This window comes from Pezoporus flaviventris, unplaced genomic scaffold, assembly GCF_033815535.1.
Source record: "Pezoporus flaviventris isolate CSIRO_AGI_PZ_B2104156 unplaced genomic scaffold, CSIRO_AGI_Pfla_v1 ptg000029l, whole genome shotgun sequence".
Taxonomy (NCBI): Eukaryota; Metazoa; Chordata; class Aves; order Psittaciformes; family Psittacidae; genus Pezoporus; species Pezoporus flaviventris.
This window is the reverse complement of record NW_026892577.1, coordinates 11,666,799-11,679,742: the sequence shown is the minus strand read 5'-3', so window position 1 is coordinate 11,679,742 and position 12,944 is coordinate 11,666,799. Positions and strand designations below refer to the sequence as shown.

General features: G+C 64.5%; 3 protein-coding genes across 4 annotated transcripts; all 3 read right to left on the bottom strand.

The window, feature by feature from the left end:
* Positions 1–118: 118 nt before the first annotated feature.
* Positions 119–3,153, bottom strand: HOGA1 (4-hydroxy-2-oxoglutarate aldolase 1). 2 transcript variants are annotated; one of them, XM_061458961.1, is made up of 7 exons: positions 2,869–3,153; positions 1,980–2,108; positions 1,777–1,904; positions 1,535–1,669; positions 1,295–1,391; positions 989–1,122; positions 119–529 (listed from the first exon to the last, which is right to left on the bottom strand). In XM_061458961.1, exons 1-7 carry the CDS (start codon positions 3,095–3,097, stop codon positions 380–382), a joined length of 1,002 nt encoding a protein of 333 aa, XP_061314945.1. In that variant the 5' UTR covers positions 3,098–3,153; the 3' UTR covers positions 119–379. The 2 variants fall into 2 exon arrangements, with proteins under 2 accessions (XP_061314945.1, XP_061314946.1); XM_061458962.1 differs by lacking the exon at positions 1,980–2,108.
* A 726-nt stretch (positions 3,154–3,879) lies between these two features.
* On the bottom strand, positions 3,880–7,127 carry ANKRD2 (ankyrin repeat domain 2). The gene is made up of 10 exons (XM_061459020.1): positions 6,804–7,127; positions 6,273–6,352; positions 5,784–5,897; positions 5,539–5,700; positions 5,267–5,374; positions 5,033–5,131; positions 4,730–4,828; positions 4,523–4,621; positions 4,163–4,261; positions 3,880–4,076 (listed from the first exon to the last, which is right to left on the bottom strand). The coding sequence occupies exons 1-10, from the start codon at positions 6,811–6,813 to the stop codon at positions 3,972–3,974; spliced, it is 975 nt and encodes a 324-aa protein (XP_061315004.1). The 5' UTR covers positions 6,814–7,127; the 3' UTR covers positions 3,880–3,971.
* An 894-nt stretch (positions 7,128–8,021) lies between these two features.
* UBTD1 (ubiquitin domain containing 1) lies at positions 8,022–12,917 on the bottom strand. Its single transcript, XM_061459021.1, has 3 exons — positions 12,731–12,917; positions 8,721–8,948; positions 8,022–8,503 (listed from the first exon to the last, which is right to left on the bottom strand). Exons 1-3 carry the CDS (start codon positions 12,795–12,797, stop codon positions 8,118–8,120), a joined length of 681 nt encoding a protein of 226 aa, XP_061315005.1. The 5' UTR covers positions 12,798–12,917; the 3' UTR covers positions 8,022–8,117.
* Positions 12,918–12,944: the final 27 nt, after the last annotated feature.

Here is a 12,944-nt window from a genome sequence, read left to right as displayed (position 1 = left end):
TGCTCAGGCCTCAGCTGAGTAAACCATGTTGCCAAACGCGCAGGCTGCGTCCTCTTTGCTGGGAGCAGGGGCTGGGGTGGGGGGCTGCTTGCATGGGCAGGACAGCACACACAGATACGGGGCAGCAGGTTTATTCCTGGCTCATGGTGCAAGGATCCATCCCTTCCCAGGTGGGGATGGTGGGACCCTGAGGACTGGCAGGTGTGCAAGGGTGGCCAGAGGGTGCTGGGTGTCCCCCCTCTACCCACCCTGCCCAGCAGGAAGGAGTGACATGGGTGGCTTTCTCTTGGCCATGTCCCAGTGTCCCCACCACATCCCCAGCTCCTGGGGTCCCTGGCTCGTGCGCCTTCTCAGCGCAGGAAGGGGCAGGGGTTACCCCTCACAACCAGCCATTTGCACTGAAGGTACCCCTCAGCTCCTCAACCTGAGGGGGGCTCAGCGGAGCCAGGGGTGCGCGGCAGGGACCCCCGTAGTAGCCAAACCACTCCATGGCCTTCTTCAGCCCTGGGATCCCAAATCGCCGGGTGACCTGCGGGAGGGAGGGTGCAGGGGCTGGCTGGCACTCTTGGGACAGGGCAACGTGCTCATGGGTCCTGCTCCTGCTGACCCTGCTCCTTGCTCGCTATCACTCCTGCTCTCCCCATGGGGGTCTGCAAGGCTGGGGAGCATCCCTGTGGCACGGGCAGGCTCTTTGCAGCAGGCATGGGCCACATGTAGTGGGGTGGAGGACCTTGGGAGGAGTAGCTTTTCTCATCATTTTCTATAAATAGCCAACAAGACTCCCACAGGGGTCAGGTAGGTGCCTGCTGCCAGTGGACATGCTGTTCCTGGCATGGCAGGGCTGGCATTTCCCACCACGCCACATCCAGCATGCCTTGGCATGCCAACTGGGTGCTGTCCCCCCAGACCCCAGCCCCAGGGACCTCCATCATTTTCTGCCCCCGGGCTATGCCATATCCTGGCACTCCTCAGCATCCTGACTGCTCACCGCTGTGTTGGGCTCAATGAGCCTGTGTTGCAGCTCACGGGCCTCCTGCCAGTGGCCCTCGCGGCACAGGCGGTCAAGCTGGCACAGCGGGGCCCCCAGGACATTGGCGAGGGCGCAGACCCCCCCAGAGGCACCTGGGGACATCAGGGTACATTAGCAGTCAGCTTGGCATGCCATGCCAGCCAGCACTGACCTGCCATAGCTGCCCACGGCCTGCCTCCCCCTTCCTGCCCGGCTGCCAGACCCCACCAGTGTCCCCGTTGCAGCCCCCTGTGCCCCACACTGGGCAGGGGCAGCAGCACCTACCCAGGGCATAGCTGGCCAGCAGGAAGCCAGCTGATCCTGCCAGCACCTGGAAATCCTCCTGCCGTGTCTTGTGGACCATCAGCCCGATGCGGGTGATCTGGGGAGAGACACGCTGTGCCCTGGGCCAGCATCACCCTCACCCATCACTGCAGGGCTCCTGCTGGCACCCTCAGCTCCCTGTTCCCAGCTTGGGGCCAGGTTTGGTGGCAGCCAGCCCCAGGACAGCCCTGCCCCACTCACATCCCCACCGCTGTCCTTGATCCCAAGGATGTTGGGGTGCTGAGCCAGAGTGACCACAGCCTCCAGGGGTAGGTCCAGGCCGGTGTTGGCAGGGACACTGTAGAGCACCACGGGGATGGGGGATGCGTCGGCAACCTGCAGGCAGCCAGGCCATGCTCAGCGCCTGGGGTGGGCTGGAGATGTGCAGGATACGCTCCCAATCCTGATGCTCCAGCTCATGCTGCTGGCAGGTCCTGGCTCACCTCCGTGTAGTGCTGGACCAGGGCAGCACTGGTCATGGCTCCCCGGTAGTAGCAAGGTGTCACGACCAGCGCCACATCAGCCCCTGCCTCTGCCATGCTGAGGGTCAGCTGGACAGTGGCCTGGGTGGCTGGGGAGGAGGCAGAGAGGTTAGGGCTGCCCTGGGAGGCACACACAGCCCCGCACAGCCCACAGCAGCACTCACATTCGCAGCCCGAACCGGCCAGCAGCAGGCGGTCCCTGGGCAGAGCCCGGCGCGCGCAGCTCACCACCTCCAGCCGCTCCTGGGGTGCCAGGTAGGGGTACTCCCCGTTGGAGCCCAGCACCACCAGCCCTGAGACACAGGTATAGGGAGGGCAGAGCATGCTGTGTGTGCACTCTGTTGAGCACGCTGCCTGCCTGCCTCCATCCCCAGCCACTGCCACATACAGCACTGCTAGCAAGACATTTATTGGTGCCCACAGCCACACTGTGCTGCTCTGCTCCAGGTTGTGGCACACAGACCCCTTCCTTGGGACCCTGCCAGCGCCATGGACACATGAAGGCTTCAAGGGAGCTGGGAATGACGGGTGCTCCTATCACCCTCCCTCCCCTCCTCACTGCTGTGCACCCAGGCAAGGCTCTGCAACCCACAGTGTGCCCTCTCCTGTGTCCGTTCCCACAGCACTGGGCTCACAACCTGATCAGAAGAGGGGAGAACCCCGGGGTACATGCCTGCGACGCCCAGACTGTTACTGCAGCCCCCCTTATCTACCCATCCTCACCAATCAACAGATACGCATCCCATGGCACAGAATCAGCATGGGTGTGCACAGGTGTGCAAGCACACCTATGGGGCAGAGGGTAGATGCAAGCCTACAGCTATGTGTGGAGGGTGTGTGCAAGCATGCACTGGTGCGTGGTAGTGTGCAAGGACACACACGTGTGCCTGGGCATGTGCCATGCAAAGGACCCTAGGTGGGTACCCGAGGAGCTGCCCACTCCAGAGCGAAGTCCAGCTGGAGGCTGAGCATCCTCTGGAAGCCGGCGGGCTGCCCGCACGCTGCCACACAGCCCCTGCCACATGAGCCTGCACAGAGAGGGGCAGCGCTTACCTCGGAAGGGCATGCTGGCGTAGCGGCGCAGGTTCCCCTCCAGCCGGGCATAGTCCACCTCCTGCATGGGTGAGAACGGGGTGGCGAGGGGCGGGAAGATGCCGCCAAGGTCCAGCGTGCGCCCCGGTCCCTGCTGGGTGCTGTGCTGCCGGTGCTGCCCCGGGGCTGTCCAGCGCAGAGCTGCCAGCACAGGACGGAGGGGAGAGGCGAGGCGGGTGCTGAGCGCCATGGTGGCTGGTGCTGCTGCCGGCCCTGCTGAGGGGCTGTTAATGTTTGATTGGGCACGTGAGGGACCCGTAACCCGGATGGGCAGATGACATGGGGGGCGGTACAGGGTGAGCTCAAGATGCTCTCACCCACTCCAGGGGCTGGCCACAGGAGCTCAGCACCCTGCCGGGTGAGCCCTGGCTACCCCAGCTCTGCTTTCCCTTCTGCTTGCCAGTCCCGGCAGCCATCCCTCTGCAACCTATGGGGCTGGGCTGCAGAGCCGGGGGGGAATCAGACACTGCAGGAGTCCAGGGGCTGTGGGCAGGGTTTCCCTGCCCTGGGTGTTGGTGTGGGGCCTCCTGTAAATGAGAGAGCAGGAGTGTTTCTACATTGGGAGCCCTGAGCACCGCACTTGGCATGAGTGACCCAGCCTGCAAAGGGATCACTGTGTCCACCTGGAGATGGTGCCAGCAGAGAAGGCAGGAGATCAGGCAGTCATCCAGCCTCATGGAGTGGCTGCCCGGCAGGGGGTATGACTGCTGCTCTCTGGTGCAGTGCCAGCCTCCATCACAGTGTAGACCCATCCTGTGCTTCCCAGGATGTAGCGCTCCTCGCTGAGCTTGCCCAAGTGAGACTTTGAACCACTGTGAGCAAGCAGGGCTTCCTGCAGCAAGGAATCGCACCATTGAACCAATTGTGTCCTGGCCCCATGTTGTCCTTGTCCTAGGAGACAGGGCACTTACATGCTGCTGGATAAGCAGCTCCCCAGTAACCCAGCTTCCCCAGCCCCATGGAGACAAACGCTGCTCTTTGCTGGCTTTTATTGACACGGACAAGTCTCGGCTGGATCCTGCTCCTTGGAGCCCAGCCCGGTCCCTGGTCCCTGCCTGGCGCTGTCAGGCAGGAACCTCCATCCCATCCTGTGGCTGCTCCTTGGTCTCTAGTGCCTGGCGTGTGTCCACCTGCCACTGCTGCACCAGGTCCGTTGGGGTCTTGCCAGCCTGCGGAGCAGGCAGAGAGACGCTGGAGTCAGGGTGGTGTGACATGGTGGGGCAGCAAACAGCCCTGGTGCTGGTTCCCTGCTCACCTGGTTCTTAGCCATCATGTCAGCCCCGTGCAGGAGCAGCATTTTGATGATCTTGTAGCGGCTGAGCCGTGTGGCGTCGTGCAGCGCCGTGTCGCCTTCCTGAGAGAGATGTAGCCTGGCTGGGGATCGTGGTCCAGCACCAGGGACACCCTGCCTAGTCCCAGCCCCAGCACACCCACCTCCCCATGAGGACAGGGAGGAGGATGGTGCTAGCCCTGGCTGCGGCTGCCAGCACCCCAGGGGGAGGATGTGTGTGTCCAGACGTGCCCCACTGGTGCTGGCAGCTCCTGGAGGGGTCAGCCAAGGGAGGAGGGATCAGTGTTGCCCCCTTAGTGCTGGCTGCATGGCTGCAGCACTTACCCTGTCTGGGGAATTGATGTCTACCCCACAGTGGATGAGGTGCTCCACGATGTCAGGGTGCCCGGTCCGGGTGGCCACGTGGAGGGGGGTGCTGAGCAGCTTGAGAAGGGAAGAAGATGGACACCAGAGAGGATCAGCACCCACCCCTGCTAACCCAACACTTCATTCCCCAGAGCATGCCCGTACCCCTGGCACAGCCCTGCGCACCTTGTCCTTCAAGTTGAGGTCTGCCCCGCGGTCCTGCAGCAGCTTCACAGCGTCCAGGTGCCCACCCCGGCAGGCCCAGTGCACAGCGGTGCAGTCCAGCTGGGTGCACAGAGCCATGGTGAGGGATACCCCCACCCTGTGCCTGTGCCCCCCACCCAGCCGGTCCCTGTGTCAGGGCTGAGTCCTGTGAGACCCCTGCCGACCACCACTTCGGGACAGAGGACCCCACCCCTGCCGTTTCTCTGGCTGTGCCAAGTCCGGAGGCTTAAACCATCCCAGAGCCAGGGGCAGGATCCCCCTCACCCGGTCCCTGAAGTCAACAGTGGCCCCGCTGTCCAGCAGCTTCTGCAGGATGTCCGTGTGTCCCTCCAGCGAGGAGCGGTGCAGGGCCGTGCGGTGGAACTGCGGGGACGAGGCACCGCGTTGGTGATGGATCCATCCTCCCCGGCCCACCCCAGCCATGCCCCAAAAGCCCCATCCCACCCTGCCACAGGGGGGCACAGTGTGGGGTGGCCGGTGGCCCATAGGGAATACTACCTCATCACACGTGTTGGGGGAGCCACCGTCTGCCAGGAACTTCTCGATGATGTGCATCTTGCCCTGGACTGCGGCTCGCAGGAAGGTCTCTGGCTCCACGGGACCCTCCTGGCAAAGGGACAGGCTCAGGGCTGGGGCACCGTGCGGGCACAGGAGAGGGGACACCTCGGGGGAGGTGGCCATCTGGCAGGGTGACCCGGGAGCTGGCCCTTGGGCGCTCCAGCCCCGAACCCCGTAGCCACCCTCCCATCCCCCGGGACCCCCTGACCTACGATCTCTAAGGACTCCGGCGGCGGGGGGGGCTCGGGTGTGGCCGCCCGCTCCTCCCGGCGCTGCCGGCGCTGCTTGCGGAGCTCGATGAGGCGCTGGATGCTGCCCACATCAATGATCTCCCGCCGCAGGTCCACTGAGCTCTTCCGCACCCGCTCCTGGCCCTGCAGAGGACCCACAGTTTGCCTTCATTGTGCCCAGGCATCCACACCCCCCCCCCCCCGGGCCCAAACCCTGCCCCCCTCACCTTTATGGCCTCGAGGCCCCGGTTCCTGGGGCCATGGCGTTTCTCCTCCTCCAGCTCAGGGGTGTTCATCCGCTCCACAGCTGGTAGCTCCCGCGCGCCATCGCATTTGTGCTGCTGCATGGGCATGGAGGTGCTGCATGGTCCTGGCTGTGCACGGGGCAGCCCCACCACCTCTGTCCTCAGCCCACCAGTGGAGGTGGCTCTGGGCACAGCTACTGCTTGCTACTGAGGTCTAAAGGATGCCCAGAAGCCTTTGGGTTTGTGCTACTTGGCAAGCTGGGCACCTGCCTGGTTCTCAGCTCTGCCCCACAGGCAAGAGCTCTTGGGATGGGAACCTGCAGCCCCTGAGAGCCCTTGCCCACTTTGCTGCACCCCACAGGATGGCAGGGTCAGTGCCAGCCTCCTCACCTCTGAGTCCCTAAGGATGGACACAGCAAAAGGTGGGTCTCTGCCACAGCCCAGGCAGGTCCCCCTGCCCTATGGACCCACCTTCTCCTTCTCCTCTTCCTCCTCCTCTGCCAGCTTCTGCTCGATGAGCTCCTTGGCCCGTTGCACTTCCAGCTCCATGTCTGCCAGCAGTGCACAGCCCTGTGTGGGATGCAGCCTCTGCTCCTCACCCCCACAGGCAGAGAACCCCCAGCCCTGGTTCCCAGCAGCTCCGCTGGCCACGACGCTTTATGCCTCCGGCCCCTCCGTTCCACAGCCCAAGATCACCAACAGCTGTGGCTGCTCCACATGACTGGGGCAGCTTTGCCATGAGCTCACCCTCCTGCTTTCTGGTGGCCCTGGCTCACCTCCACAGCCCTGAACCCTCTTAAAGAGACCCAGTGCACCCCCATCCCACTGCCAGGGACCCCCGTGGTGGCTGCAGGGAGCTGGGGTGCACACAGCCCACAGCAGGCAGACAGAGATACTCAGTGGAGCAGGGACACAGTATGCGGTTGCAACATGGGTCCTGTGTCTGGGCAGCCAGGATGCTCCCCATGGCTCCCATCACCACACAACCTGATGCTGCAGCACCCACCTGCATCACTTGAGGCTCCCTGGCATCTGGGCAGGGAGTTGCTGCCCACCCCAGAGGGAGGCAAAGGGGCCCCCTCAAACATCCCAGCCAGCAGACAGCACATGTGCCAGGAGCCACAGCCGCTCTGCTGTGCAGGTTTGGAGGATGACCTCAGGTGTGGAACGTTCCGAGCAGCCCTGCCAGGGTCCTGGTGCTTGCCCAGCCTCCCTTGCCACACAAGGGCAGCCTGGCAGCAGGACCAGCCTCACGTGGGGCCGGCAGGCAGAGCCGGCAGCTATTCCCGGCAGTGAGGACATTGTTCAGCTCCCCTGGGCTTTGCTCTCCTCTGTAAGATGAGGCCGGTGCTGCCCTGTGCAGGAACAGTTAATGCGCTGGGCACAGCCCCCAGCACAAGACCTGCATGAATGACAAATGGGGACACATCACTGTCACCCTTCTGGGTAGTTCCCAGGGCCACCCTTGGGAGCCCTGACCCATTGGTGCCACAGCCTCCAGCTGCAGAAAGGCACCGTTTTCATCAGGACAGGCAATGGTGGCCACAAAGGTGGTCTTGGGACCATCCCCCTTCATGGACTGGCCCCAGGGCAGACACAGGCTGAAACCTCCAGAGGGGAAGCACTGAGAGGAAGGGGATGGTCCCACACCAGCAACCAGCCAGGATGGCAAAGGGATAAGGCTGGCAGTACTGGGAAAGGGCCCAGGCAGGCAAAGAGCTGGGGCTGGCAGGATGGGGTGAGGGTGGCCCAGGGAGATGGGGTGCCTGGGCTCTCCTTGTGCCCATCCTGACATGCAAGCAGATGCAGATGAGGCACAGGGACCTCCCACGGCTGCAGGTGACAGCCCCCCACACCTGCCCCGGGGGCCAGAGGAAGGATGAAAAGGCTTTATTGATAAATACAGACTATGTACAGAGGGGAGACATCTCCACACAGCCCAGCACCCCGGGGCCTCCTGGCCAGGGTAAGCTGAAGCCCAGCAGGTCACAGCCTCTCCCCACCAGCACAGCACAGCACAGCCCAGCCCAGTAGTAGGGCCCTGGCCGTGCTGACCACCCCAGACACATTTGGTCTCAAACCTCCTGCAGCAAACACAGTGCATGCCCATACCCCCAGCCAAGAGGGACCACCATGGTGGCACAGCCCCATGGAGACCTTCCTGGGGAGGGGGGTCACCCGAGTGGGGGGCGGTCACCCGAGTGGGGGGCAGGGTCTGCCCCAGCTCGGGCAGGGCTGAGACATGGCCTGGGGCATCCCCAGTGGTGCCGCTGCCCCCAGCTCCCTGCCCTCGCCCCACAACCAGTGTGGGGTAGCTCAGTTCCTGGGTGGCAGGGGCTGGTTGACGATCACTTGCACAACAAAATCCTTCTGGATCTTGGTCTCCTGCAGCCGTGTGCGGTCGGTGAGCAGCTTGCCTGAGAAGAACCAGCGCTGCCAGGCCATGTCGATGCCCTCCTGTGCCTGCAGCTGCTTCTTCAGCTGCCCGATGGTGTCGCCCATGCTGGCACTGAGCCGCAGGTCCTTGCCCGTGGACAGCCGCACCTTGAGGGCGAACTCCCGCCGGGCATTGGGCTGGGGCTCAGCCGGCTCTGATGCCTCCTCCTCGCTCCGCTCCAGGATCAGGTTGACAGGAGGTGACAGGCAGTAGACAGGCAGCTGGTATCGGTTGCCCAGCTCATCGTAGCACTCCGTCAGGGACCCTGTGGATGGCAGGGGACATGCTGTGGGTTGGCATCCCCATGGACCACCCCAGCGGGGACAGGGCCACCCCAGGGAGTGGGGCAGAGCTCCCCTTGGCTGAGCTGAGCTGCATGGATGGCTGTTGGGAACCCCTCTCCTCCCCCATGTGGGACCCCCATGTGCCCAGATATAGGGCACTCAGGAAACACACCCCACCCCACTGGTGTCATCCCTCACCGTGGGGCAGGGTGATGCTGGCTCCATCGAGGATGGCCTGAGCCAGGCTGTGGTCGTTGGCCTCCACGGCGTAGGCAGCTGCCTTCAGAGCATCCCAGATCTCCTTGCGGCCCTCGAAGGCAGGTGCCGTGTCCCAGAACTCGTCCCGTTTGCTGCGCAGCTGCCCATCCGTCATGGGGTAGTCGCTTTTCCACTTGGGACACTCCTTCTTCAGGGGCTCATTGCGGCCTGGAGAGGGGAGGATACTCAGCCAAGGGATGAAGCTCCCCACTTGGGCCCTGAGCCCCCACCTCCCCATTCCTACAGGTTCCTGGGGACCCCTTGCACCATGCACAGCAGTGTCCAAGGGGGTGCCCTGCCCAGCACAGCTAGGGGGACTCAGCTAGAGCTAGCTCTAGCCCTGCCCAATGTCCTACTGACCCCATAGCAGCTGCCCCCCAAAGTGACATCACTTGTCCCCAGGAGGGACAAGGGCTCTTGCCCATATGCCTGGAGGAGCAGCACCTGCCCTGTGGGGTGGCCACAAGGCCTCAGGGCCCTCTGAGGCAGAGCAGTATTTATAGCTTGGGGAATTAGCCAGGGAATAAGCTGGCGAGTCAGAATGGGAAGGGGATTACGGGGGCTGAGCTGCAGCCCTGGCAGGATGGGGAGGGCAGGACTCCACCATCCTCTCTGACCATCCTGGGATGGCAGGGACAAGCTGAGGGCAAGAGGACAGGCACACAGTGTCCAGGACACTGTGGGGCAGAGAGCTGCCAGCCCACAGCAGCCACAGCAATGGGTCAGACTGAGCTGGCGCCCCATGAAACAGCCCCCAACCATGTCCTCAGTGACCTGCAGCAGGCAGCACCACCTGGGACACCACCAGGTCTGGGACACCCCCATGCCAGTCCCACCACTCCCTGCTCTCCTACACCAGGCTGCAGCTTGGGAACAGCCCCATCCCATTGGCCCCACGGCTGGGCCGGAAGCATGGGGGAGGAAGGAGCTGTTGTCACTCCCAGCTGAGCTGGGGACAATGAGTGGCAACAGCTCCTTCCTGCCACCCCTCTCCCTGGGGCAGCCAGGCAGCCTGCTGGGACAGGACACAGGGAATGCAGAGCCCCAGCTGGGCAGGAAGGATGCCTGTGCCCGCACTGTGACCTGCCAGGCAAGACAATGCTGGGGACAGCCACGACTGCCAGCTGCAGCCTCAGCCATGTTCCCCAAACAGCTTTTCTTGGGCAAGTGTGTGGTGACACAAGGCACTACATGACCTTTGTTTTGTACCAGCCCTGTCCCACCCCATCCAAGGCCACTGGAGCCAGCACAACACCTGCTTTCCCACTGAGCCATTCTAGAGCTGGACACAACATGTAGCATCTACACCAGGGATCCGCATGGGAACTCAGCTATTCCTGGGCTGGATGCTGAGCATCCCTGACAGGCAGCATCCTGCCCGCATCCTGGAGGATGGCAGGTCTCAAACAAGGTCTCAGAGAGGGCATCCGGCTGCAGCCTGCGCTGCCGATTCAGCAGTCACGGTGCCGGGCAGGAAGGATTTGCAGCACTGCAGGACAGAGCAAGGTCGGAAGCAGCACCTGCCCTGGAAGGGCAGGGGAGCAGCCATGGACAGCCTCAAGGACACAGCCAGGACCACATCTCATGCTGCTGTGGCCACTGGGCTGGTGCACACATCCCTGCAGCCAGGACTGTTATACACAGCAGGACTCATGACCAGCACCATGTCCCCGGCTCCATCATCAGCAAAGGGAAGAGGCTGGCCCAGGGCTTGGCCACAGGAGGACACAGGGAGGGGTTGCGGCTGCCCTACGTAGGCAGGTGTGCCAGGCAGCCGTGCCCAGGTAGGCAGGGACTTAAGCCTCGTCTATTTATTGCTGCCACCCAGTTGGGCCCTGCAGCCTCTAATCACCTCCTGTTGCTCTATTCCTGGCCCCTTGTGCAACTCTCCACAGCAGCAACACTGGACAGGTCTGGCCGCTCGCTGCACCTGGACTCAAGCCAACAGGATCTGGCTGGCAGCCTGCCTGCCTCCTGCCTGCAGCACCCTGCCTGAGGCTCAGCCCCTCCATGGGGACCCCAAGGCAGGATGATGTGCCCTGGAACTTGCTCCCTGCCTGGATGGAGCCCAGGGGAGAGCTGGGCAGTCTCAGCCAGCGGGTGCTGGAGGCTAGCTCAGCCCCAAGGGAGGCATGAGCCAGATAGCACATGACAGCGCTTCCAGCAGTGCTGACTAGTCCCCTCCTGGGCCAGACAAGGCTGGGATGCTGCATGCCACAGGCATCCCCTGCTCCTCCCGCTTTGGCAAGCTGGCCATCCTGGGGACAAGCAGCAAGACCCCCCTGTCTGGGGCCACAGCAAGCCCCAGCCAGGCACACAGGCTACTTCAGCAGGGTCCCCGCAGCAGCAGAGGCTTCCCACCAACAGCTGGTCCTTGCATGCTGGTTCTTGCCAGTCCTGGGCAGTGTCCCTGTACTGTGGGAGAGGGCAGCTGCAGCCTTGCTTCATCCTCCACCACCCACTGACCGGCTCCTGTGGGCTGGGGGCATCATGCAAGCAAGGGCAGGAGCCAGCCTGGACACCCTGGCACCAGGGAAGGGACATGCTGCAAGAAAGCTGCCGGGAGCACAGGGGCACCAGGAGGGCACCGTGATCCATCCCAGGAGAGCCTGGCAGGGAGTGAGTACTGGCGATTGAGACACAGGCTCTTTAGCCAGCTGTCACCTGGCACAGGAGGGGAGCACACAGATCCAGACGCTGGGATCTGATATCCCCAGCCACAGCAGCCCCAAGTTACAAGGCAATGGCCCCCAACTCCCCACTGACCTGAGTGAACAGTCTGCTATGGATCCCAGGACTGACTGACACCCACAGGACAGCACCTGCGTCCCTGGGGACCAGGGCATGCTGGGATGGAGGGCTGCAGCTCCACAGAAAGCCATCAACCTGACTCGGGGCAGCAGGGCATCCCCGGGATGGACTGGCACACACGGAGCCCCGCACGGTGGGGATGGCTGTCCACGGGCAGCGGGCATAGGCAGACCCGGCAACCACCGCACCTCGGACGTGTTAAGGGAGCTTCGGGCTCCATCCCACGGGAAAACCTCCCCCCCTCCCGCCTGCGTCTCAGCTGCGGGCGAGGGCCGGGGCGCCCCGTCCCCGGGCACACGCTTCCTGCTCCTCCTCTCCCACCGCCTACCACCGCTTTGCCATAAACACGGTAATTACCAGCTGTGATTGCACCGGACGGGGAGGCGGGCGAGGGGAAGAAAGGTATGATTCACCCCGCCAGCCCACGTCCCCTCCGCCGGCAGGTAGCCGTGCCCGCCCCCCAACCCCCGTGGCCTCCGGGGACCCTCCATGGCAGCGTTACCGGGGAGGTGCCTCATGGCACCCGGGTATTCGGCTGACCGGTAAGCGTGGGGAGCCGCGGGGCTGGTGCCTCTCCATACCTCCGCTCCCTGCCCGCCCCACGGGACCCAGTACCTCCCGAAACCCCAGGGCAGCATGAACGGCGGTGTGCCCGCCGGCAACAGCCCGGTGTACGGGCGGCACCGGCCCCGGGCAGGCTGGGACCCAGCAGTCCGCGGGACTCGGCGTACCGGAGGACACCACCTAGCCCAAACCGGGGGCACCCACCCCCCACCCCCCGGGACACGCCCTCCCGGAGAGGAGCCGGGGACCGGCAAGGCTGGGCAGGACGCGCTGTGCACCCCAGCCGTGACCCTGCAAACCCCCGGGGAACCAGGACGGAAGCCGGGACGGGACCTGAGGTGCCTGCCCGCTCCCGGGGCCGCGAACCAGACCGGAACCCCCGGTGCCGGGGGTCCCCCCGGGGGCACAGAACGGCTCCCAGGGTTGTACACTGGGCAGCCCTCAGCGCACCCACAGACTGCACCCCTCCGGTGACACAGTACCCCCCCCCCCCCCCCGCACCCACCACGCAGACGGTTATTTACCCGGGACCCTTGTGACCCCACGAGTGCGCCGGCTAGCCGGGCCCCGCTCACCTGCTCGCTTGCGGGTGTTGCCAGCGGCGGGCCGCTCCCGGCGCTGCCGCCCCACGCAGCCGCCCATGGCTGGGGCTGGACGGCGGCGGCGCTCGGCATGGGGCCGGGCCGACTCCGCGCTGCAGCCCCGACAGCGGGGCCCGGCTCTGAGCGCCGGGGCCGCCCCGCCCCGCGCCGCCAGGTGCGCATGTGACCGCCCGCGCCGGCACCGCCC